The 27,659-nt window shown below is 43.3% G+C and overlaps 1 protein-coding gene across 1 annotated transcript in view; it reads left to right on the top strand.

Annotated features, from left to right (window-relative positions):
• The window catches only part of LOC134579084 (dipeptidase 2-like), a 140,911-nt gene that overhangs the window by 85,419 nt on the left and 27,833 nt on the right, over positions 1–27,659 (top strand). Inside the window, exons 8-9 of the mRNA XM_063438247.1 lie at positions 306–381; positions 8,648–8,783. Of these exons, the coding sequence (XP_063294317.1) occupies positions 306–381; positions 8,648–8,783 (212 nt within the window). The remainder of the gene's footprint in view (positions 1–305; positions 382–8,647; positions 8,784–27,659) is intronic.

Genomic DNA, 27,659 nt, shown 5'->3' with positions numbered 1-27,659 from the left:
TCCAAAAGTAGTAGCACAAGTGCCAAGGAAAGCATTATAGAGAGAAAACAGAAGGTGGCTGGGGACAGAGCTTTGGGGAACTCCAACTGAGATAGGACAAGGTGAGGAGGTGTTTTAAGAAAGGAGACACTCAAGGATCATTGAGAGAGATAGGATGAGACCAAAAAAAAGACAAGTTTTTGAAATTTGGAATATCTTAAAAGATATTATAAAAATATTTATTTACCTTTTGTGTTTTCACTATTAATAAATGGAACATTAGTATTGACTGTAACATATAGTAATGATGAATTCTTATTTCTTAGACCATTTTGATTACATAAAAGGAATAGCCGGCCCTGAGTCAATTGGAATTGGAGGAGATTATGATGGAGTGAATGGGTAAGTCATACGGTTTTCTATCAATATGCACTTTGATGAAACACTCTGTATAACTTGGCTTTTAAGGGATTATGCTAATTTAACATAGAAATTATGCAAAATTAAAAAGCAATATACTCAAAATTGTACATAATCAACTATTGAAAAGGCAAATGCATATGTTTCCATTTCAAATACATACCGCTGGAATATCTAACAAAAGTGGTTATTAAATGTAATTATAATAATAATGTCTGCTTAAAGGACACTATAGGGTTAGAAGTACAAACGTGTATGCTGATCCCTGCTGGTTAGAACTGCAATCAATTGGGGGGGTGTGTCCGACTGTCGTCCGACTGCTGTCGAGAGAGGATGCATGGAGTAATTGCTCCACACTCGGTGGACCCAAAAGCGTGTAATGAGCATTTAATGAGCATTTAACGAGCTGAGCAAGCTGAACCAGCTGAACGAGCTGAGAATTGCAATTGCCTTTGTGAAAAAAATTACAGCCAAGCAGCATTAACTTACCAGTGGACCCGATGGATCCCTCAAAGCAGATCAAGCTTACGGATCCGATTAGGCAAAGCAGAAGAGACATGGGAAAACTGGCACAAGATGGCGGCGATGAGCAGGCCGCACCATTTTCCTCCTTGGAAAGTCTGCAAGATATGGAACCAATGGATATAATTCTTAGCAAAATGCTGCAGGAACTTCATACTACATTACAGCAGGACTTTACAAGATTACTGCCTCAATCCATAAGGAGTTGGTATTTCAGGCCAGCAGGACCAATCAATTGGAGAACAGGAAAGAGGAGCTTTGTGGGGCACGACGAAAAAGAAACAAATTGAAACCAATGTGCCTTAGTATAGAAGTAAAACAAGAGATTAAAAATTAGAAAAAGGCATTTAAAGCTTTTAAATCAGACAAATCAGTGGCATCCTATATAAGAAAGATATAAGAAAGCCAAAAATGCTCGCAAAAAGGCAATTAAAGTGGCTAAAAATTGAAAATGAGAAATTGATAGCCAAAGAATGCAAAACCAACCTGAAATGTTAGTACATCAATTGTTAAAAAACAAAAAATTAAAGTGTAGGTACATTGGAAACAGAGATGGGTCTGTTAGTTAATGAAGATCAGGAAAAGGCAAAAAATTTTAAATAACTATTTTTTTTCAGTATATATTAATGAGGATCCTATGGCAATCCTACAGCAATCCTACGTAGATATGCAGATGATCGGTGCAAATAACTTGCAGATAACTTGTGATTGGATGACTTGAGACAAGGTGCTACAACATTTAAAGAAAATTTATGTAAATAAAGCTCTGGGGCCTGACGGTATTCACCCACGAGTACATAAGGAGCTCAGTGGGGAAATATGTGAACCTCTGCATTTACTCTTTCAAGATTCATTTGTTTCAGGAATCGTACCGGAGGATTGGAGGAAGGCATATGTCGTTCCTATATTTAAAAAGGGCTCAAAATCCTTGCCTGGAAATTATAGACCTGTGAGCTTAACTTCTATGACTGGGAAAATATTTGAAGGGCTATTAAGGGATAATGTTCAGGAATTCATTGGGAAGAACTTTGTTATTAGCCATAATCAGCTTGGGTTTATGAAACATAGGTCATGCCAAACTAACCTGGTTGCATTCTATGAAGAAGTAAGTAGAAGTATAGATCAGGGTATTGCAGTGGATGTGACCTACTTGGATTTTGCCAAGGCATTTGATACGGTTTCTCATAATAGGATAGTCTTCAAACTTAATGAAATTGGTCTAGATGAACGTTCTTCTTCTTGGGTAGAACATTTTCTTAAGGATTAAGTACAACGAGTTATCATTAATGGTAAATTTTCAAGCTGGACAAAAGTGGTAAGTGGTGTCCATTTAGGGTTCTGTTTTGGGTCAGCTTCTATTTAACATATTTATAAATGATCTTATAATAGGCATTGAAAACCATGTTTTAGTGTCTGCAGATGACACAAAACTTTGTAAAGTAATACAATGTGAGCAGGATATTGATCTCCTGCAGAGGGCTTTAGATAGATTGGGGGTACTGGGCACTAAAATGGGACATGAAATTTAATGTAGAGAAATGCAAAGTTATGCACTTCGGTGTCAAGAATGCACAAGCAACTTACACCGTAAATAGTAGTGAATTAGGGATAACCGCACACGAGAAGGATTTTGCAATTGTTATAGACAACAAATTAGGCAGCAATGTGCAATGTCAATCTGCAGTTGATAAGGCAAGTAAGGTTTTGCCATGTATAAATAGGGGCATAAATTCTCGGGATAAAAATATAATTTTGCCTCTTTATAAATCGCTGGTACCACACCTTGAATATCCTGTTTAATTTTGGGCACCTGTTCTAAAGAAAGATATCATGGCATTAGAAAAAGTGCAGAGACAAGGCACAAAATTGATAAAAGGAATGGAGCACTGTAATTACGAAGAAAGATTTAAAAAATGTAATCTCTTTAGTTTGGAAAAACCGCGCCTCAGAGGGGATATGATAACATTATACAAATATATTCCGGGCCAGTACAAACCATTATCTAGAAATCTATTCATAAACAGAGCTATACATAGGACACAAGGTCACGCATTTAGGGTGGAAGAAAGGAGATTTAATCTAAGGGAAAGAAAAGGGTTTTTTTACAGTAAGAACTATTAGGATATGGAATTCTCTGCCAAAAGAGGTGGTTTTATCAGAGACCATACAAATGTTTAAACAGCAATTGGATAATAAATACTTCCGAAAACATAACATACAGGGATATAATTTCTAATTAGTTGGGTAATAGCTGCTTGATTCAAGGAGATATCTTACTGCCATTTTGTGGTCATTACTTTTTCCTAGTTTGTTGCAAAATTTGAAGCACTTCAGACTGGATTTTTTGTCTTCTTTTGGGTCAATAGCAAAAACATATGTGAGTAAGGCTGAACTTGATGGACGCAAGTCTCTTTTCGGCTATGTAACTATGTAACGAGATGTTGCTGATACTATCTCCATGGACGCGATGCCAGCATATATTACAGCTGTGTAAGATGCTGGTTCCGACTTTGGGTGACGCAGCATGTACTCTAGAAAGAGTCCACCATTTACCTAGACCTGCAAGATTTACTGCAGATACGCCATCACAAGGTTTCATTATTTCCAGTCCAAAGAGCAATTAATGTCTGCCTCTAGGAAGCTACAAGCACTGCCTGAACCCTATCAAGAGGTTAATATATTTGCGGACCTCTATGCTGTGACGATGGCACGTAGAAGGGAATTTGCTACAACCACCATAATGGTACACAAGCATAAAATACCCTACAGATGGTGACATTCCTACGAAAGTGCTGGTATGGCGGAATGGTGCTATGGATGTTATTGATGATCCCGAAGCAGGCTGGGGGAAGCTTAGGGAATGGGGACTTTTACAACAGCCAGACAAGATTCCACCAGCTCGAGTTTCACTCGAGTGCAGAAGCTACAAGCTGAAAGGCAAATGGTGGGACCCTCTCAGCGCAAGTAACCTATGAGTGATGAGCAACCCATGAGTGAAGAATTGGTGTTCCACAAGGATATGAACATGGGCATTAAGGAAGCTTTGATGGTCTTCTAAGGACCTCAGGTGGCTGAGAAATAAGGTGAGAAGCACGTTATGTCTGTTTAACTGGCCGCGTTGTCTGGGCCAGATGTTGGTAATCTCCGCAAGGTTGCGTAATGTGATTATTTCATTATATAAATGGCTAGCTGTTAAGCCCTATTAATGTCTATAGTGGGTTTATCTCCCCAATATTTCTCATTGAGGCCATGCAACACAATGCCTTTACACCTTAATACTGGGACCGGGGTGCTATACAGCTATTAATATTAAATGAAGGGAAAAAAGAAGAAAATAAAGAAAAGAAGAAAGGGAAAATATGGGGGGAAAGGGAAAAACATTTTTTTGTTAATATACTATGTTCACGAGTAATCTTAGCACATACATTTACACAATTTAAGCTCTAGAGAATTTAATTTACACTTAAATCCTACTAGGGTCCCACATTTATTTTTTGCAAGTGTCAATTCCAATGTGTACCAGTGCAGACTGGATGTATTACTTATTTAAGTGCTTAATGCTGTGATCTATAGCCATGGGGAGCTTGGGTGCACTCTCTGCATTTTGTTATGTCGCTTAACTAATACCCATGCCCTCCATGGCTTGGTAGTATCTTGCATGCAAGATCGGGGTATACCTATTATCTATGGGGTGGCTCAGGACGATCTCTAAAATAACTTGTTTTTCCTAGCTCCTTTAATATTATGTCGCTGAATGTTAACGGCCTTAATATCCCCCATAAGCGACAATTGGCTTTTTCAGAAATTAATAGATCTAAGGCTGCTGTTGTCTGCCTGCAGGAAACGCACTTCTGTGTAAAGAACCCTCCAAACTTTCAGTCTAGGCAATACCCTCAGGCTTATTATGCTTGTTTCACAAATAGTACAAGAGGTGTGTTGATACATTTATTTAGGCAGACTGAGTCTTCCAGCTTCACAAACAGCATGTAGATCACTTGGGCCACCTCATGATTGTGGTAGGCTCCCTGAACAGCATGCAATTACAGATCGCTTCCATTTATGCGCCCAATAATGCACAACCCAAATTTCTCTCAAAGGCTTTTAAGTTTATCCAAAAGATGAGTGTGTGACATTCCATTATATGTGAGGACTTTAATAGCTGACTTGATCCTATTATGGATGTATCCCGAATAAATGACAAATGTCCCTTTACCATCACAAAAATTGGTCACGTTAATGCATAACTATAACTTGTATGATACGTGGCATTGCCTATACCCTGCCAGGGAATTTACATATTATTCCCATGCCCAGTTAACATATTCACATATAGATATGTGTATGGTGGACCAGGCCATGCTGCTAAATGTGACAGTGGCTGAGATCGGTCAGCTTACATGGTCTGACCATGCACCACTCACTGTCACATTCGCTCGCAATACCTTGCACGTGGTCAAGGGACTTGGAGACTAAATTAGTCTTTGAATGAGAACTCAAAATATGCGGAGGAGATCTGTGATACGATTATTCACTATTTTGTGGAAAATACTGATGTGACCTCTCAGTGGCTTGCTCATAAGACGGTGTTACTGGGTGTCACAACAAGGGTGTATAATTTATTATTACACCCTTGGAATATTATCCTTTAATATAATTTGTGTAGTAAATGGCACAAATTACAGAGATGTTATTGCTGAGGTCAACAGGGGTTACATCTTTTGAAGCTGGGACGCCCACAGAGGTCAGTTGACAGTTGACAGTTGACAGTTGACAGTTGACTCCCAGACTGGGTGTTGTCTAGTCCTTGGGGAAGAGGGATTATTATTACGCTGCCTGTGTTTTACCTGTTTTTATCCTGACTACAAGCGGAGATACCGTGATTATACTGCTACTCCGCTACATTGAGCGTTTAGGACTTCTGTATTTTATCCTTTTTGTTTTTATCTGTTGTTGGTGTAAATAACTTGTTTATCATATATTGTTATATGCACTGTGACTATTCTTTGTTCATAATAAACATTAATTTATTAAGTTCTGCCTTTGTCTGGTTAAGAATCACGTTACCTGAAGAGACTAGTTAGTATTTTTCTAATTCCTTAAATATTGTACTAAGTAATATTTGGTGGGTTTTATTGTTGATTTACCTGGGGGACCAAGGCACCTCATTTATAAATTGTCTTGGTGGTGGCAGCGTTAAAATAGTAATGGTTATATTATTATGTTTAAGTGTGGGTGGTGTTAAAAAGGGGGATTTTGTCATTATTTCCGGTCTAGTGAAGACAAATAGTGTACTTTAACCCTTTCACCACCACAACTACATCACGCACACTCTTGGAGTAGGGTGCGTTCGTAAAACTGGGGTGTCAGGATTAAATTGGGTTGGATAGACAAAAGGATGGTACACACGGCTCGATCACGGCTCCTTAGGGAATTTAAGGATTTGGATACACAAAACAAAAAAGCTCCCTCAAATGTTTTAAACAAACGTATATCTAAATTTAAAGGGAATTAGATAAACTGGCACTAAAGGATACTGAAAAGAAGAGAAGGAAGAGGGAAATAGATAAAGAGGTAATTTTTTTCCCACTTTGGTCATATGATTATTCTGGGGGCATTAACGCTCTATATGTAAAAAAATTATTTAATGATTAATGTGGATGTCATCCTCTTTATATTTCTATACGAGATAAAGAGTTTTAATGATATAAATCATGCAAAATAAGATTCTGGTGAGAAACTTATTGGATCATTGTTTTGAAAGAACGGCATATGAGGCCCTGTTAGGTCCTCATTATGATAACGTGCAATGTATTGATCATTATGTATGTATTATTTATTGTCTGAGCAGTAGCAGAGAGTGGAACATAAAAGAGGAGAAGTATGGTTAAATTGATGATATGGGTATCTGTAAACGTGCAGGGTCTTAACTCATTAAGAGAATAACGGTGCTGAACCACATGAGAAAAGCACACGCAGACTTATGCTTTCTCCAGGAGACTCACGTGAGCGAGGGATAAATGACAATGGAATCCAAATTAATTTCCTTTGGTAGTTCATGCCTCAAGAACAGACAATAAAAAGAAAGGTGGAGTAGCCATATTGTTTTCTAATACTATCCAGGTAGAGATTTTAAATACATTCTTGGATAAAGATGGACGATATATGATATTGGTAACTAAAATAAACAATATTAAGTATACTTTGGTAAACTTATACCTCCCGAATGTCGCTTCAATTGCTTTATTAAAGAAAATTTTTGAAAAAGTGTATGAGGTAAAGGAGGGCATTCTCGAGATAGCAGGGGATTATTATTCAATCTTAGACCCAACTCAGGATAAAAAAAAATTCCAGGAGGAGCTTTTATTAGCAGACATATTTCAAAACAAGCTAAATATTTAACAAATATCCTTAACTTAAATAATCTCTTTGATATCCTGAAGATAGGGAATTTACTCATCTTTTCAGGGTCCATCACTCTCTATCAAGAATAGACATGATATGGGGTAACCATATGTTAATAGAAAAGGTCAAAAGGATAGATAAAAATCATTGTTAATGCATGGTCTGACCACAGTATTTTGGAAATGGAGCTGACCAGTGATTATCCCTCTTTTAATAGAACAACTTTAAGAGACCTGGCTTGGTTTGAACTCACAGCTCCAGCATCCCAGTCATGTTCTCTGCCATGCTATCCACCAAGGGGCTTCAGTTTCTGTTTGCATTATTCTGCTTCCTGACCCCTTGCCTGGATTAAGACGTGCTGATCCACCTGTAGCCCTTTTCCAATTAGGGTGAGCTGCATCTAATTTGCAGGCTGTAAAAGCCAGCCCTGCCTGAGACCTATGATCTGGTCATTTTGCCTGTTTGGTGTTTCCTGGATCTTTGCTTTGCTACTGACTGATTTCCTGGACTCTGACCTCTGCCTGCTTTACCGACTATGTTACTTCGCTGCCAGCCCTGACTTCTGCTTCTCGTCTGACCCTGCCTTTGGATTTCCCCTTAATCTGTACTGCGCTTCTGGTTTTTGCCTCCTCCCTGTGCCATCTCCTGCAACTGGGCTCCAACTCCTGTTAAACTGGTACATTGAGGGACTCTTTATTAGAAAATGAAGAAAATTGTAAATATATAGAACATGAAATAGAAGATTTTTTTCTGGAAAATAATGTGGCAGACAACACCTTGAGGATTTATTGGTGCAAGCCGGGCAAGTATACTAAAACTTCCCCTATGAACTTACAGGGTAAAAGGGTTACTAACTGCATTATGATTACAATTCTGAAAATTCAATAAAACATTATGCAATACGAATTAAGGAATTATATCCCTTTTTTCTGTGTATTTTCAGTCAGGGATAAACTCTCCATCATAAACAAGTGTGTAAGTGTAGCACTTTGATGCTCAACAATACATGTCACAAATCAAAATCAATGTGTGAATGAAGAGATGTATCTATGTATACAGTTGAGTGTACTAAAGGGGCACACTAGGTACCATAACAATTTTATTTCATTCAAGTGGATAACGTGCATGAAGTTACTTGGCACTGTCCACTGTTCAGTGTCAAACCAGTGTTAAATCATCTTTTGCTGTAATACTCCTGTAGTTCCAAAAAGTGATACACCTGTGCATGGGAGGCTTTGTTATAATCAGGTAATGCAAGAGAACACAAATTGGGATACATTTTGTATTTACATATACATATACTCATATACATTTATTTCCACAGGTTCCCCGTTGGTCTGGAAGATGTTTCAAAATATCCATCATTGATAAAAGAACTAAAAAGTCGTGGATGGACGGAGGAGGAGCTTGGGGGAATTTTAAGAGAAAACTTTTTGCGTGTATTTAGTGCAGTAGAAAGAGTAAGTGTTATACAGTCAGAAAAAAAACTATGTCCAAGAATACTTGTATGTTTTTATCATTTTATTATGCCCATATTTAGCAGTTATCAGAGTGTGTTTAAATAATTGGTGTCTATTTGGGGGGCGGAGCCTAGCAGCAACAGCGAGCGGTCGCATATCTCCAGAGCTCCGGATAATAAAATCTTTCTAAGCCTGTTACCCACCTCGAAACCCGTCAAAAACGGTACCCAGGACTCCCCCAGCTCCCACGGACCCGATGGGGAAGAAAGCAAGAAAAACCAAACCTGACAAGCCCCGGTTCGGGGCGACAATAGGAGATTTGTGGCGGCAGGCCCAAGATGCACGCGGACCTAAAATGGCGTCCCTCGGGGATGAGAGCTCCGACTTCTCTGAAGACCTGCTATACGAACAGGTAGAGAGCACTCTCCCTCCTCCAATCCAGCGGCCACAGCCCCACACACTGACCTCACAAACAGCTACAGCTGCAGATACTGCCCCAGTCACCACTGCAGTCCTAAAAGACCTGCTGGCAGACCTGCATAGAAAGATCTCGGCAGACATGACAGCACTCAGGGGAGACCTGCAAGGCTTAACAGGCAGGATAAGCAAATTAGAAACCACATCCACCAAAGGCACTCAGCAGATTGAATCACTACAGCAAGCAGTCAAGGTGCTGCAACAACAGAACCTGAATCATGAACACCGCTTCGCTGCCCTAGAAGATGCCAAGCGCCGAAACAATATTAAAATACGAGGAGTTTCAGACAACCTACCTGAAACTGAATTGCCGCACTTCGCGAGGCGTTTACTCTCGACCCTGATGTCGCCGAAAACCGCCAAAACAATAATACTCACAAACCTGTTCAGAGTACCCCGGCCAACCAGAGCACCAACCACTGCCTCCAGGGATGTTATCCTCCAATTCCAACATGGCAAAGACAAAACAGCGATGCTGGCCGCCGCGAAAGGGCAGACCCCATATCATTTTGAAGGGATGGACTTGACACTCTTCACAGATCTATCGGCGCACACCCTAGCATGGAGACGCACCTTCCGTCCACTTACCACTCTCTTGCGACAACACGATATTCAATACAGGTGGCGACCCTCCCGTGCTTTCTGTCCCACACGGAGACGAGACGCTCACGATCAACGATCCGCACGACAGCGAGACTCTCCTTCAGAAACTAGGAATCCAAGCTGCAGCACTGACCCAAGGAGAACAGGGCATAGAGCCCAGGAAAAGGCACGCATGGAACCCGGCAGGAGCCCCCACATTTGTCCCGAGGACATCCACTCCGGACTCATACGTCCTAGCCACAACCTAACTGCTGGACTAACCCCAAAAGACACGACCTAATGCATGTCTTCCTGAGCACACAACTAAAGGAACACATTACACTTAGTACTATAGACGCAGTCACTACAGTATGATAGACAAGTTAACCCCGAGCCACACACCTGAGCACTGAGAGATACACCCCCCCACCAAACAACTACAGTATGAAGGGGATCCCCCACTTACAGTCCAAGTCGGTCTGCCTCTATATTGCCCCTGACTATACGCCACCAGGGCAAGACAATACCACACAGGGGACATACCCAGGCATATACACTTACTGTTCTTAAGCTCATGACAGACAGTGAGCAGACCCCTAGGGCGTTTTGCCATGGGTCACCTCCGGGCCAGATAATAGGACCCCAATCTCAGTAAAGCACCCTAGTCCACCCCTATGGGCTCTTTCAATAGCCTATCCTAAGGCGCACATCGCTTTAAGCGATCAACTTAAGCCTACCCTTAAAGCACTAGATAGTATGGGGCAACGCTTACATAGTGACACGATGATGCTGCAATTAGGGATTATTCTAGCTTTAGTGACTGAATAATCTAAATTTTATTAACGACAGGAGGCGAATATTTGCTTTATCTTTCTTTACTGAACCTCCCAGCAGCAAAGGAACAGTTAACAGTAATGCAAAAAGTTCAACCAATCAGATAGTATAACAGTATTATATGATGTCATCAAACTCCTCCCATATCCTCTTTCTTGCTGTGGTCGATGATATGTCTGTGTCAACCGTGTAAACTGTAACGATGAACTGCGGACTAAGTTGGAGTCCTGAAGTAGTCAACATGTGGAATCTTCAGCGTGCTTGAAGGAGCCATATATACAAAGGTAGGTATTTTTCACACTAAGGGAATAGAGAAAAGACGTGAGAGTATAGGTTCTCATACTAGGTGAATGCAATTTATGGCATGTATGTTAAGAACAAATTGTAGTTACTCTTTGAATATAATATTGAATATTTCAAACACTAGATTAGAAGTGCTATGGCGTGAACCTATGGCAGATGGTGTATAAAGTATGTGTAACCAGTAGACTGGAATGCATAGTAACTTACCTGGGCGGGTGTTAGAAAGTGAAAATAAAGAAGGGGGGGAAAATATTCGCCTCCTGTCGTTAATAAAATTTAGATTATTCAGTCACTAAAGCTAGAATAATCCCTAATTTTATGGCAAGACAGGAGGCTTCATATTTGCTGTTTTAACGCTCCTATATGATAGAAGATGCAGCATGTGTCATAGGTTTGAAATAAAATGTACGGAATGTGGACTCTCTGGACCAATCTGCAGATGACAAAATGTCTGAGAGGGAGCTCCCCGCGCGAAAGGCTGGGGATGCGGCTGCTCCTCTGACTGAATATGCGCCAAATTTTGAGTCAATGCCTGCTTGCGCTAGTATCCATCAGATCCACCGTGCGACGGTGGGTGCGGATACCGGTTTGTGTGGTTTTTACATAAGACACGAGGAGGGGTCCCGTAGGGGGCGTAGAGTGGTGGTGGCATCTAAATAATGCCTTACGCAGAGTGCCACGCAGAGTGACTGTCTATTAGGAAAGTAAGGTAGAATACGGAGGAAGAATTTGTTTTGTTCGTCTGGTGATGTGAAACTTAACGCCTTCAGGCAAGAAGACTACTGCGTGGGGATCAAATGCTCGGATATCCGAGACCCTACGGAAGGATACCAGGCATAGGAGTAAGGCCAGTTTGGCCGAAAGTTGACGTAGCGATAAATTTTCATTAGCGGTCCAGGATTCTAAAAGGGAAAAGACTTGAGTGATATCCCAGAAACAGGAGTATTTAGGAAGAGGGGGTCTGGCTAACCTGATCCCTCGTAAAAGTCTACAGACTGAAGGATGTTTCCTTATTGACGCATTGTCAATGGGATTATGGGCCGCAGAGATAGTGGATCTATAGGCATTAATTGATCAATAGGATTTACCTTGATCAAATAGGGTAGACAGAAAATTTAGGATGATCGTCAGAGGTGCTGAAAAGGGATCGGTGTCCCTTTCCAAACACCAGCTGACCCATGTCTTCCATGCAGCGATGTAAGCCCAACTAGTGCCTGGGGCCCAGGAGTCCCATAGGAGAGCCTGAGTTGTCTCTGAAAGTCCTGAGACGTTCCAAGATCCCCTGAAATGGTCCAAGCTACAAGCTGGAGCCGGTCCTGAAGGGCGAGTGGGTGAAAGTGCCCTGTTGGGTTCCTGAGGATGTCGGGTGATCGAGGTAGAAGAATTGGATAGTTCACTGATAATTCTAACAGGGTTGGAAACCAAGTCTGGGTTCTCCTTAGTGGAGTGACAATGACTATCATCACTATTAGGGCTTTGACCCGGTAGAGGGTGCGTTGGATCATGGAGAAAGGTGGGAACGCATAGGCTCCTGTCTCCGGCCAAGGATGTAGAAAGGCGTCGACTGCCCATGACTGGGGTCTGGGAGCCAGCTGATAAAGGCTTCCGTCTGGCGGTTCAGACGGGATGCAAACAGGTCCAGTGTAAGGGGCCGGCAAAGGCAATGAATTTGGTGTAACATGCGGGGGTCTAATTGCCAGTCGCTTACATCTCTCCAATGGCGAGAGAACCAATCCGCGACTAGGTTGTCCGTGCCTGGAAGATATTCCGCTCTGATAGATAAGTTCCGTTCTAGACAGAATTGGTAAAGATCTTTGGTCAGATCGGATAGTAGCTTGGATCGGGAGCCTCCTAACCGATTCACATAGCGCACTGCAGAGACGTTGTCCATGCGCAGTACTAGTGAACAGTTGAAACAGTCTTTTGTGAAACTGCGAATTGCGATCTTGCGAATTGCGATCCTGTAATCAATTCCAAACAATTGATGTGCAGTGCTTGTTCGGATGGGGACCAAAGTCCCCCTGTGGACCCTTGGGTGCATGTGGCGCCCCATCCCAGGAGACTGGCATCGGATTCCAGAATGAAATCTGGTTGTGATCTGAAGATGGCTTTGCCATTCCAGGCTTCCATATTGTGAAGCCACCAGTGAAGTTCTATACGAACTTCGTCTGTCAGTTGGATGTACTGATCGTAGGAGGTGGAACGGTGTAGGTAGTATGTCTTGAGCCGTTGCATGGCTCGGTAGTGTAAAGGTCCTGGATAAATGGCTTGGATAGAGGCAGACAGTAGGCCTATAGTATGGGCCAGATCGCGTAAGCGAATCTGATGGGTTGATAACAATTTGCGAATGTCTTGTGCCATTATCAGGATGTCATCCAAATATATGATGGATCGAATCCCCTGTGATCGGAGTAGCGCCATCACTGGTTTCATCAGTTTCGTGAAACATCATGGTGCGGAGCATTGTCCGAACGGGAGGCATGTGAATTGCCAGATTTCCTCTTGCCAGAGGAATTGAAGGAAAGCTTGATGGTTGCGAGCAATAGGAACTGTGAGGTATGCGTCTTTGAGATCGAAGCTGGAGAACCAATCTCCCACGCAAAGGAGGTCCCTGAGTAGATGGATGCCCTCCATCTTGAAGTGGCGATACCTGACAAAGTGATTTGGGTTTTTTAAGTTGATAATTGGGCGTAGGTCTCCAGTTTTTTGTGGCCAAAAAAATGTTGCTTAGAAAGTATGCGGGAAAGGGGATTTCTCTATTGGCCCTTTTTTTACTAGCTTGCACAGTTCGGTTTGTAGTGTCAGGTTGTCTGCAGACATTTGTAGTGGTGTAGGTGGGGTGTCCTGGAAGGGGTGGAAAGGAAATCTATTTGAACCCTTGGACTGTGTGTAGGATCCATAGATCCTGAGAAAGTAATTCCCACTGTTGTAAAAAACTGGTTAATCGACCTGCTATAATTGATATAGTATAATTTAGAAATAAACAAATATGTTTAAATGTCTATCTGTTCCTGTCCAAATCTGTGATGATTAAATTGCGTATACGCAGAAGTAAATTCACACTGACACACGGAGTTCAGGTTAAAATAACTTCGAGAAAATTTAATGGCATCTGAACAAAAGCGGGCTCGCAGGCCCTTATAAGAGCGAAATTGCATCATCATTGAATATCAAGATATCAGTAAATAAACATCATTAATTGGATTAATTGTTAAGTGGCTATGTCAATGTCCACCCATCAATATTATTAATTGGCTCAAAAACTAAGTGGTTAGCTAGGTGTCCTCCCACCGAGAGGTGGTATTGTTCTGGACACGGGTGTGGACAGATGGCTCAAGCGCCTAGTCAGTGATGTCAGACTCGTGGTCAGGTTCAGGGTTCTTTTATGAATAGAACATTTCATTAGGCCAGCTTTCTCATGGCCTTCAGATTATACTTTGTTGCAAATTACAGGAGACTCAGCAATTCCGGAGTTAGTCATGTCTTTATAGAAAATACAGTCTCTATTCATTATACTATGCTGTTAGGAAATTCTGTCATGTAATGTAGTCAAAATGGAGGATCTGTCATAATGTGAAGTTAAAATGGAGTTAGTACAATAATTCAATACAGGTTCAATAAAGATTTTTAATAATTCTACATCAGTCCCCCCTATGAAATGTTAGATTCTAAAAAGATAAATTTTATTTGTTAATATCAGAAGACGAGTTAGCCCAAAGGCACAGAAACCCCGTGGCCGCTAGCTAGGTGTTAAAGCAAAGTGCAATTCTGTCCCTTAATCTGACCCTAGTAGGCTAACTCATCCGTCAGTATGGCACTCGAACACTTCACTACCATGGGTGGCCCACGGTGGCTAACCCACCACTTCTCCACACGGTAGTCTTTACCCATACAGACAGATGCTGTCCCTAAGCTGGTCCCTACCTAGAATTCTCGCACTTTATCAATAAAAGGGATAGTTTGCAGCGGTATACAGGGTGAGTTGATATCTTGAAAATCTTGGTCATCAACTGTGAGATGTGCGAAAGTGGGTGCCGCTTGGTCTACAGTCTTCAGGAGGAATTTTCTCAGACAAGGGAGGACACAACAAACGCGAAGAGAAAAGATAAAAAGGAAAATTAGTATTGCTATACCAATATGCATTAAAGCTTTTTGCCATCCTGTCATCCAACCAAACCATCTTTCCCAGGAATCTTTTATCCCAGAATTCCTTTTTAACTCTTCAGAGAGCTCTTTTAATTTCTCTATGGCTAAGGTGACTTTACCATTAGGGCCTGTGTTTTCTGGGATGTAAGTACAACATGTCATGGTGTCGGGCAAAATTTTACATACACCTCCTTTTTCAGCTAGAATCATGTCTAAGGCCATTCTATTCTGGAAGTACATTTGAGATGTAGCCTGCAGCTGTTCGGCTAAACCCTGGAGGGCATCCCTGGTGTAATTAACAAAGCGTTGTTGGTTGTAATAAATGTAATTTATCCAATTTAAATTCTTGTTTGCAGTAACTATGGTGAAAAGTGATTCAAATCCTGCAGCAACTTCATCTCTTGCTTTAAATTCATTGGGTACCCCCCTAGGCACCCCAACGGCATCAATGTAAATGTGAGGGTCAAAACTGCCTTTTACTGGGGCTTCACGCTTTACCTTGGTTGGTTTGTGTTTGGACTCATGTGTGTCAGGGTGTGTGTCAGAGATAATATGTATAGGCATGATGGCTTTAGCCAGAGTACACTCCCCCCACCATTCCTTGTCCATCCTGGATCTTAACTGTAAATCCCCACACAACCAGTAAATATCCCCCAATGACCTGGTATGGAATTGTAACAGGTACATAGGAACAGTTCTGTAGGTGGCACAATAACCTTTAGAGAAATTACCCAAAAATTTACCAATTCCATCATAATTCGCATAACAGGTGTAATTACCTTTATAAACTGTAACAAGGTTTGACATCCTTGGCTAAGAGAGGATATTCCACTGTCCATGCTTTGCAGAGGGACCTGTTGAAATTGTAGTGGTAGGCAAAAAGACTCAAAACACATTCTTCTATATCTACTGGCAAGGTTAAAGGTACGGTGCCCAGGTGAGGCCGGGCACCACCACACACATAGCATGCGGTTCTGTTATGCTTGTTGGCATTGTATTTCATCCATTCTAACCATAGATTAACATCATTAAAACCTGTTTCAGCGGCCATGGTATCTTCAAAGGTGGGGTTAGCTATGGCCATCATGTCTTTAAAGGACTGGATGTGTGGTTTTAATGGATTTGAGACCATATGGGTGGCCCCTTGCCACTCTGAAGAGTTGCACATATCTTTAAGGTAGAAATGCCCTAGCTTATTATAGGAACCTTTCTTCCAATACATTCCCATTACATACTGGTCTGCATCTGTTGGACTGGGATGCTCAATATTTAGGATTAATTTCATTGGTATACCTCCTCCAGGCTTTCTCAGAGTCATTCTTTGGAGAAGGGATCTACCATGATCATCTACTTTAGATAAGGCACTTTTTGGTTTGTAACCCCAGGCAGGCCCGGCATTCCATCCCGCCGCCCCCCAATGGTTACAATTGTGCCCCCATTGTTTGTCAACTACACAAACATAGGGGTCCTTTGAATGAGGGATATCTCTATAGATATTTTGAATCTGTGATGTAGGGAATGGGCATTCTACAATGTCACAGTAATCAAAAGTATAAGTAGCCACACGGGTACATGATGAATTGTACCAGAAGGTGTACCCACTGGCATCTTTGGTGATGGCTACTTGCTGGGCCTTAATTAAGCTAATTAAGGAGATAATGTACCAGAGGTACATGGTTGTGCGGTATCTGCTTCCTCTGGGGCAGGGGTCTTCTTGCAATGGGAAGCGTGGATCCAATGTGGCCTGCCGGCCAATTTGACGGAGGTTGCAGTGATCAGGAGAACTTGGAATGGTCCGTCAAATCTTGGTTCCAGGGTATGTTTCCGCACAAATTTCTTGACCAGAACCCAATCTCCGGGAAGCAGGTTGTGGGTACCCGTATCAGATTCTGGATCTGGAATTGAAGAGAAAACTTGGGCATGTATTTTGTTTAAGGCACTTGCAAGTTCAGTTACATAGTCTACTAAAACATCAGTTTGAAGCTGCAACTGTTGCGGGTAATAACAACCTAGTCTGGGTGCAGTCCCAAATAGAATCTCATATGGGGATAGTGAATGCTTCCCTCTAGGTGTGTGCCTAACGCTAAATAAAGCTATTGGCAAGCTTTCTGGCCAGGGCATCTTTGTTTCTTGTGACATTTTTAGCATTCTGTTTTTTAGGGTGCCATTCATGCGTTCCACTTTGCCACTACTTTGTGGGTGGTAAGGGGTGTGAAAAGCTAGGGTCACCCCCAGAGCACTCCAGATTTCTTTGGTCACGGTTGCAGTAAAGGCTGGGCCCTGGTCACTCTCAATGACTTCTGGAAGTCCAAATCTACATACAACATCTGTAAGTAGGCGTTTTGCTGTTGTTTTGGCAGTGATATTAGCCACGGGATAGGCTTCTGGCCAGCCTGAAAACATGTCCACTATTACTAGTGCATACTCATGAGGCCCACTCTTGGGCATTTGTATGTGATCAATTTGAATTCTCTGGAATGGGTACACGGGCTTAGCCAGGTGTTTCAAAGGCACTTTGGTTGGCTTTCCTGGATTGCATTTTGCGCAAATGACACAGGCCCTACAGAAGCTATTGATCAATGTTGTGATTCCAGGTGCTTCATAATACTTTTGTATGAGGGCAGCCATTAAGTCTTTTGACAGGTGTGCAGGTCCATGTGCCCATTGAACAACTGCTGGATATAAATTCTTAGGAAGGCAGAATCTAAAGTTGTTGTAATATATTCCGTCTTTTAGGACTGCTCCTTTCTTCTTCCATTTCTGGATTTCTTCGGGGGTAATTGCAGCTTGCTGTTCCCGCAAAATTCTTAGGTCAGTAGGAAGGGTCTGCAAGGTAAAAATAGGAATTTCTTCTTGTCCGGACACTTCTTCATCCACTTCCTGCAAATTTCTTGCTGCTTGCTTAGCAGCCTGATCAGCCAAATGGTTGCCCTTTGCTTCATCTGTATCCAACTTCCCATGTGCCTTAACTTTCAAGATGGTCACTTCTTCAGGGAGTAGGAGGGCATCCATTAGTTCCTTGATTGCAGAGCTGTGTTTGACTGGTGTACCGGCAGTGGTAAGAAATCCTCTTGTCTTCCAAATGAGGCCGAAGTCATGTGCCACACCCAGAGCATATCTTGAATCTGTGTAGACGTTGGCACGTTTTCCTTCGGAGATTTTGCATGCTGAAGTCAGGGCTTGTAATTCAGCTTCTTGTGCAGACATTGCTGGTGGTAGAGATGATGATTTGATAACTTCATCTGTTGTGGTCACGGCATATCCTGTGTGGTATTTTCCTTCTTCATCAGCATACCTCGAACCGTCCACAAACAGAGTGAAATCAGGATTTGTTAATGGATTCTCATGTACAGTTGGTAGATGTATTGTCTCCATTTTCATCTGTTCAAAACAGTCATGAGGTGTCTCTGGATCATAATCATTCACTATGACCAGATCTTGAAATTCATTTTCCAGAAAGTGGCATGGCCATGCTTCAAGATGGTCAGTTGTTGGGTACTTGACAATGCCATTTTCCTGTAGCTGTGATTCATCCATGGTGGCCCATAATTTTGCCATGGGCCCAAGATCATTCCATTATTTTGTTTTCAACTTGGTAACAGGGACATGTGGAATAGCAGTATCCCAATGACGGTACAAGTAATTGAGTTCTGAAGGTAGTTGGATCAGGACCATGCTATTGCCTTCAGAGTCACAGTAAAAGTCTTGAGCAGTGAGTTTCACCTCCACCCAATGATAGAGCTCATCTTCATAGCAAGGTTCAGGAGTGATGTTCGGCTTGTACCACATGGTACAGAAGGCATATCCTGGACCCTCACAGAGAGGTGTTTGTTCTTTATAAAAGGTTAAATCAGGATGCATTCTCTTAATAGTACCAGTAAGAAGGTAGATGTAGGTTTCATCCATGATAAACCCATAGTGGATACCCCCCTCAGGCAGTGGAAGAAGAGTGGACGGATTAAGAACTTGACATCTTTGAATGGTAATGTTGTCAGGTAACAGGAGATGACACTGTAGACGTAGGTGTCTGGCAGGAGACACATGCTTGAGCTGAACTTGGTTGATGATGGCAGAAATGTCATGAGGGGCCAATACAACTAGAGGGTGGCCAAGGACCAGGTCTGCAGTTCTTTCAATAAGTTCTCTTGCTGCAAAAACGGCCCTAAGGCAAGAAGGGGTTCCTCTGGCTACGATATCCAGCTGGCAGGAGAAAAATCCAATAGGCCTCTGGCGGCCTCTTAAGTCATTTGTTTGGGTAAGGACTCCTGTAGCATGGCCTTGTCTTTCAGAGACAAACAATTTGAAGGGTTTGGTATAGTCTGGCAAGCCCAGAGCAGGAGCAGATGCAATGGCACGTTTTAGTGTATGGAAATTATCCAGTGCTTCATTGGTCAGGCAGAATGGGTCTGACTTGAGTGCATCATAGAGTGGTTGCATAAGCAGAGAGGCTTCTGGGATCCATGCTCGGCAGTAGGAAATGAGGCCTAAGAAGGCATGTAGAGATTTTGAAGTCCTTGGAGGTGGAATGTCCAGTACTGCTCTGACTCGGTCCCGAGTGAGATGTCTGGTACCTTGAAATAGACAATGACCAAGGAAGATTACTGTAGGTTGACAGAATTGCAGCGTGAGAAGTGAAGCTTTGCATCCTTGTTCTGCTAGATAGCAGAGGAGACTAATTGAACATTCTTCAGTTGTGGGTATGTCATCTCCACAGAGCAGTAAATCATCCACATACTGGAGCAGGACAACTTTTGGATGGTCTGCTTGCCATGGATCAAGGATGGAGCACATGGCCTTTGCAAATTGACTTGGAGAGTTTTGTGCCCCTTGGGGCATGACAGTCCATGTATACTGTTGCATATCATGGGTGAAGGCAAACAGGTATTGGCAAATTGGATCCAGTGGTACACTGAAGAAGGCATTAGCCAGATCAATGACTGTGAAGTATTTAGCAGAGGGTGGGACTCCAGAGAGCAGAGTGTGTGGTTTGGCACAATAGGGGTGTCCAGGACTGTTGCTTCATTGACTGCACGGAGATCCTGAACCATTCTGTACTTCTCTGGTTCACCTTTTGGAGTTTTCTTCTTCACAGGAAATAATGGGGTGTTACATTTTGATTCACATTTCACGAGAGCACCCTTCTCCAAGAGTGCTTTGATTTGAATTGAAATGGCTGCAGCTTGTGCTGGCTTTAAAGGATATTGTGGTTTTCTTGGTAATTTTGCTCCTGGAATGAGCTTTACCACCACAGGTGGAACTTTTAGGTGGCCTATGTCTTCTGGGCCTGAGGACCATAGTTTTGCAGGTACCCTTGTCTTTAGTGAATCCGGGAAATTGGACCTCAGTACCCTTGCCTCCCCATGGGGTTCTTCTAAATGGAGCATCAAAGGCAGGGAGCACAAGGCTGAGGTGTCTGATACAGATAGAGGGGTAGACAGTTCCACCTGTCCATCTGGAGTGAAGATGATAGAGGCCTGCAGGCGAGAGAGGACATCAGCGCCTAACAGGTTAATTGGGCATGTGGAGGATACTACAAAACGAGCAAGCAAGCTGGGGTAGTTGCCAACTCATAATAGAGTTGTTAAGGGATTGTGTCTTGGTTGGCCATCCACACCAACACAAGAGACATCAATATTTGACAGAAATGATGGATCTGGCAGGTCTTGTTCTCTTAGAACACTTCGGGCTGCACCTGTGTCAACCAAAAAGGTAGTAGGTTGTCCTTCAATGGGTAGAGTCACAGTGGCAAGTGCCCCCCCCCCTTATCCCCTGAAGACACTGCCATGACAGGGGTTAATGACACAGGCTTGCCAATTTCCTAATCATCTGGTTCCTCAACAATTGGAACCGTTTTTGTGGCCTTGGGGGCAGGGGCAGGCTTGGACATCTTCTTGGGTTCTCTCTTGGGTTCTGGGCATTCACCTCTGAAATGTCCCTTAGCCCCACAATTAAAGCAATGTCCATCCTCGGGTTTGGTGCCTTTTGGGACAGGTCCGGTGCGGGACACCATGAGAGGAGCTGAATTGGGTCTTCTGGGAGTCTGGGCAGATTCCAGACCCCTAGCAACTAAGAGTAAGGTATCCAGAGGGACTACCTTATATTCAGGGCGTGCAGCAATGATTCCCTTGCGTATGGAGTCTTTAACACCTTGGACAAATGCACCAGACAGCATTTGAGAATGGATCTTGTCAGTGAGATCAAAACCCAAATCTGTAAACATTTGAAACAGTCTTGCATGAAACCTTTCCACTGATTCTCCTTTGTCTTGTACAATATCAGTAAGGCCAGCAGCCTGATCTGCAAGTTTGTCCTTAGCCCACTCTTTTAGTTGGTTGCAAAAAGTTACTCCGGAGGGGTAATCAATGTCACTTATAAGCAGATCTGTACTGAGGTGGCGGGCCATGCTGGGCCAATATGCATCCCCGGCTTTAACCCCTTAAGGACACATGACGTGTGTGACACGTCATGATTCCCTTTTATTCCAGAAGTTTGGTCCTTAAGGGGTTAATAGCACAAATGCTCAGTAAGTCACGCCATGCTGCGGAATAAGTCTTTTGAATCTGAACTATCCCTCGGTAAAAAGGCATAGGTTGCTTTTCTGGGTCAGGGAGTGATTTCATTAGAGCACTAGCTTGAGTAGGATTAAAAGCTACATATTTAGGAGGGGCCCGATCCCCCCGGCCTGTATGTCCGAAAGGATCATCGAGGGAACGGCGGGGCGGGGGCCCCGTGACCTCCTGTGAGTCCTGGGATCCCTCCTCATACTCATCTTCATCTGTGACCTGGGCCCCTCTGCGTAACGGGACCACCTGAGGTGTCAGAACCGGCGGAAATGAGGGATTCCCAGATGCTGGAGTGGCTAGTGGATTATGAGCTTGGGGTGAATAGTCACGGGAAGTACCGACATCAGGGGTGCTGGATGACTGGGGGCCGCCATATTGGAGGCGTGAAAGGAAGCTGCGTTAGGGTTAAGGGAGGTAGTGGCGGCCATGTTGGATGTGGGCATATCCGGGGCAGACTGTGCCGGATTGGGCATGACCGGGGTCTGGGGAGTGGCTTGGGAAAGGAAGTAGGGCAGGGTCAAGGGGTAAGGGAAGGGGTAGGGCCAAGACAACTGGGTGGGGGTTTGGACGGAACCTGGGGAGGGTGGGTTAGTTGGGCAGGGACTAGGGAAGGAGGTGGGAACCTGGGCTGTGGGAGGAGTGGGTAAGGGAGAGAACGGAGAGGGATTAGCAGAGGTGGGTGTAGTAGGAGGAACCGGAGCGGGTGTGGTAGGATTGGCAGTAGCAAGGGGGGAGGGGTTAGTGAACTGGGTGGATGCAGACGGGAGGGTAGGATTATTAACGGAGAGAGAGCGTAGAGAAGGAATGGTGGATGAAAAATTTGGATTAGGCAGAGAAGGTAGTGCAGTAACGGATGAGGATGATGGGAATGTTAGGGATGGTGAAGGGGAAAATAGAGATCCATCAGAATTCAGGACCGGACAAACAGGGGAAATGACGGGATGGGTGATGGGAGGATTGGGAGTGGGGAACATGGTCAGCTGGCTATCACCTATTGCTGACTGAACCTTGGGAATGGACATCCCCTGGGCGCCATTTTGGGGCGCTGGCTGAGGGAATGCCCCAGCAACACAATTATTATGATATACATACAATTTTATACCTTTGTGATCTATTTCTTCCTCAACCCAACCTTCCTGCTGAATAGCTTTCGCTACTCTGTATCATGCTTCAGCAGTACGCAATAAACCATTATCTGTAAGATTGCCTTTCTTCTCTGTCGGTAATCTACGCCAGCTTTCTGGCTGCAATCTACCACATGAAGGCACAGCAATTTTACACACTTTAGCAATCTTTTCAACTCCTTTAACCATCTCCTCACCCTCTCTATCTTCAACTAAATCGCACGCGAGCCAGCCCCTACCGGGCTTACTCAATCCCTGTCCCATATCCCCCTATAAAAGGCGTCCCAGATATAGGGAAAGGAAAATGAAACAGAACGTCTACAATGCTCGACTGCCACTAGGAAGGGTGGGTCCCCCCAAGTGCGTCTTCCCAAAACGTAGACTAGTCACTAAATCCGTTTACCCGAGGTGGTAGCCACGGATTGGAGCGGGGTGAGAAGTGTGTGACCAATCACTTCTCTCACAAGAGAAATAGGAGTGGAAAGTGTAAAATAACATAGGAAGTGGAGTAAGAGTCAAAGTGAAGTGAAAGTAGAGACAGACACGGGAGTTTGAATGACTCCCAAATAAAACAACAATTCAATTGAAATACAGTGCATGCATCACAGTTCAAATAAATTCAACAGTAATCCCTTTCCTTTACTCATGTGACCGAAGTCACCTCCCTCAACCTCGTAGTGTCCCCGCTCGGAGAACAACTTTCGTAAGTCTCACTACCAGCGGCCACAGGAAACAGCAACCACCTCCGACCCGAATCCTGTATAGCCTCCCTCGTTACAGCAGTCCACTAAGTGTGGCCACCTCTATCCTCACCCCCGTAGCACCCCTACGGACCCACCCGTAAGTCTCACTATTACGTGGTGCTGGAGATAGCAATGCCTGCTTGAATCCACCCGCCACCAATAAAATTGGAATTCCACCAGCCTCAGCGCTCGAAGCTGGAGGGTACCACCTCTCTGCAAGCAGAGTTATGTGCACAATGAGGCTAGCTAGGCTATCAAAGTGACACCAGAAGGACCCCCAGGAAGCTATGAGTCTACACAACCTCCACAGATCCAACACCCTCTTTTTCCCTACAGCCACAGCCACGAGGCTCCTAAAAGAGGTAAACAGGCAAAGAAGACCCCCAGGAAAACTTGGGGGTCCACAGGTCCACCCCCCTTTTTCCCTACAGCCACAGCCACGTGGCTCCTAAAAGGAGTAAACAGGCAACAGAGGACCCCCAGGCAAACACCCACAGGTCCACCCCCCTTTATCCCAAAAGGGGTACACAGATAAACACTCTACCCGGGCACTTAAGCTAAAACAGACCAATACAAACACACCCAGGCAACAGATAGACTAAATGCAGGTAAACAGGTGGGTAACAACGAGACACCGGGCAAGATATTACCTGTCTTTGATGTCCTCTCGGTAGCAGTCACAGACACTTGGACGGGTCAATCAAAGGGGCCGGAACATACCGGATAGGCTCTGCAGTAGTCTCTACCGTGTACAGGGAGGTGATCAATCTCCTTTCCTTCCCCCCGGATTCCTCCGTCCAACAGCGTCTTCCTTAGGACGGCTTACCGGCCAGAGGCCATAGCCCGGTGCCCCACGTTGGGCGTCAAATTGATATAGTATAATTTAGAAATAAACAAATATGTTTAAATGTCTATCTGTTCCTGTCCAAATCTGTGATGATTAAATTGCGTATACGCAGAAGTAAATTCACACTGACACACGGAGTTCAGGTTAAAATAACTTCGAGAAAATTTAATGGCATCTGAACAAAAGCGGGCTCGCAGGCCCTTATAAGAGCGAAATTGCATCATCATTGAATATCAAGATATCAGTAAATAAACATCATTAATTGGATTAATTGTTAAGTGGCTATGTCAATGTCCACCCATCAATATTATTAATTGGCTCAAAAACTAAGTGGTTAGCTAGGTGTCCTCCCACCGAGAGGTGGTATTGTTCTGGACACGGGTGTGGACAGATGGCTCAAGCGCCTAGTCAGTGATGTCAGACTCGTGGTCAGGTTCAGGGTTCTTTTATGAATAGAACATTTCATTAGGCCAGCTTTCTCATGGCCTTCAGATTATACTTTGTTGCAAATTACAGGAGACTCAGCAATTCCGGAGTTAGTCATGTCTTTATAGAAAATACAGTCTCTATTCATTATACTATGCTGTTAGGAAATTCTGTCATGTAATGTAGTCAAAATGGAGGATCTGTCATAATGTGAAGTTAAAATGGAGTTAGTACAATAATTCAATACAGGTTCAATAAAGATTTTTAATAATTCTACATCATAGGTACATTGAAAGAAGGGAGATTTATTACCTGGAGCAGCTCTTCCGCGTAGGGAGGCAGATCCACGTCTCCGGATAGACCCTCTATTAGTGAATAGTTGCCTGTGGTAGGATCGGGGTTGTCCCGATTGCCAATAGTTTTCAGAGGGGCGAGGCCTGTAGCCTGTGAAGGCGATTCTGCTGTTCGTTCGGCCTCTATAACGTCCAGCTCTCCCAGAAAAATGGCCTGACTGAGAACGAAAAACCCTGCGCAAGGAGGATTGGGCCTTATTTAGGGTGGTGAACACCGCTACATGTTTGGAAAGGTCTTTCATGAACGAGTCCCCAAACAGTAATCCATTGCCTCTGGTCCCAGTTCTCGGGAGCTCAGATCGGCTAATTTTGCATCCAGTTTGTACAGTGCCGCCTAGCGTCTCTCGGTGGACATGGCCACATTAGCGTTGCCTAGTAAGCATAAGGCTCTCTGGGCCCACTCTCTAACTGTGTTTGGGTCAAATCTGGCGTGAGAGCTACCTTGTTTGGAATGGTCGGTCAAGGGCACTCGGCTCTGAGTTTTGCCCTAATTTCTTTGTCCAGTGGTTTGCATAACCACATTTTACAAAAGTTGGAAATGTGCTCTGGTGGAGCCCATTCTGCCGACCGTGGGTGTCTGATGACCCTGGGGTCAAATAAAGGGACACCCGAAGCATCCAGAAGGATGTCTCAATCGGGTCCTTTTGATTAGGTAGTATAGCATCTAGATCTTTATGTGTGAGAAAGGTTTCCTTGACAAATTCCGATGGGGTATCCCCTAGCGCATTCGCCGAGGGGTCCTCATCAGAATATCCAAGGAAATAATCGTCAACCCCGTCTAACGTGTGGGATGTAGACCCTCTAAGGGGTTAAAGTTAGCTTGAACGGGGCGAGTGGCAATCAATTTTTGGGACTTGGCAGGAGCCTTGCCCTTGCCCGCAGACCTACTCTCCCCTTTCCAGGGGTGTTTGCGTGTAACCTCCTAATCCGAGGGTTGAGAGTCCTCGGAATCAGAGAGTTGACGTGCAGTAGGGGTGACTTCGGCCGAAGTCTTCTCATGAAAGGCTGCTAATGCCTTGGGGATGGAATCTGCAATGGTTGAAACCAACCAGGCTCTGAGTACCTGGGATACAGCGGGCTCATTATTGTCAGACATGGTATGTCTTAGAGCGGTTGCCAAACAGTTAAGTATATTAATTTGAAAGAATGGGGTTCACCCAAAATTATTTCAGAGTATAGATGGGGGTCACCCAAAATATTTGGTAGTTTAATACGTAGGCGGCACTCAATATTTAGTGGGGTTGTCCACTAAAATATACACAAGTGGGTTGTACCACTATGATAGTAAACAGTGGGGTTAACCACTTAATTTTAACCATAGACAGTGGGGTTCACCACTGAGTAGTAATAAAGTGTTGTATCACTTAATTATAGTGTATTTGTATAAGGGGATCACCCTTAACAGTAATATTGGTGTTAAAACACCTTAAGAATTGATATTAAAGTGTTGTATCACTTTAATTATAGTGCATTTGTATAAGGGGGGTCACCCTTAACAGTAATATTGGTGTTAAAACACCTTAAGAATTGATATTAAAGTGTTGTATCACTTTAATTATAGTGCATTTGTATAAGGGAGGTCACCCTTAACAGTAATATTGGTGTTAAAAACACCTTAAGAATTGATATTAAAGACACTCAATATAATGAAGTGGCAGATAATAAAATGGTGGGGGTCACCCACAAAGCCTTGCTTTATTTAGTAACAACAATGATAATACAGCAGGTGTTGGAAAAAATCCTGAGAAGGAAATAAAAGGGGGGGGAAATCACTAAAAGAAATTAAGGTATTAGCACTTTAAGGTGCTATAAACAGAAGAGGAAAATAGTACTTACCAGATCCGAAGTCAGGCGAGTTGATCGCTGCTCTGGAGACTGGAACGCGAATAAAATGGCCGCCGCCAGCAAAAGGGCGGGAAGCAATGCACTTGCTAAGTGCTGATGCGAACGGGCGGGGTAACGCGAGGGCGCGAAACTGAGAATAGTAAAAAGCAGTAATGAGTCGCAGGAGGAAAAAACTCCTGCGATTTAAAGGGGAAACCTAAATAAAGTTTAATAGGAAATTGAAAAAGTAGTCCAAGATTGAATAGAATGAAATTAAATAAATAGAGCATAAATGTTTCCACAGAAAGTGTTGTTAAAGTGATAAGTGAATAAAGTGTTAAAGGTATATGACCATTGTAATACATTTTTTAATTGAAATAGTGTATTAAAGGTTAAATGATACAGCAATATAATTGGAGTAGACTCACCTGGGAGGCAAGCAGCAAAGAAAGAGGATATGGGAGGAGTTTGATGACATCATATAATACTGTTATACTATCTGATTGGTTGAACTTTTTACATTACTGTTAACTGTTCCTTTGCTGCTGGGAGGTTCAGTAAAGAAAGATAAAGCAAATATGAAGCCTCCTGTCTTGCCATAAAATTATTATTATCGCACGTTTCATGTTTTGTTATATGTTTTTATTTTCTAAT

This window comes from Pelobates fuscus, chromosome 12, assembly GCF_036172605.1.
Source record: "Pelobates fuscus isolate aPelFus1 chromosome 12, aPelFus1.pri, whole genome shotgun sequence".
NCBI lineage: Eukaryota > Metazoa > Chordata > Amphibia > Anura > Pelobatidae > Pelobates > Pelobates fuscus.
Note: the sequence above shows the minus strand (reverse complement) of the source record. Positions and strands in the feature narration are given on the sequence as shown.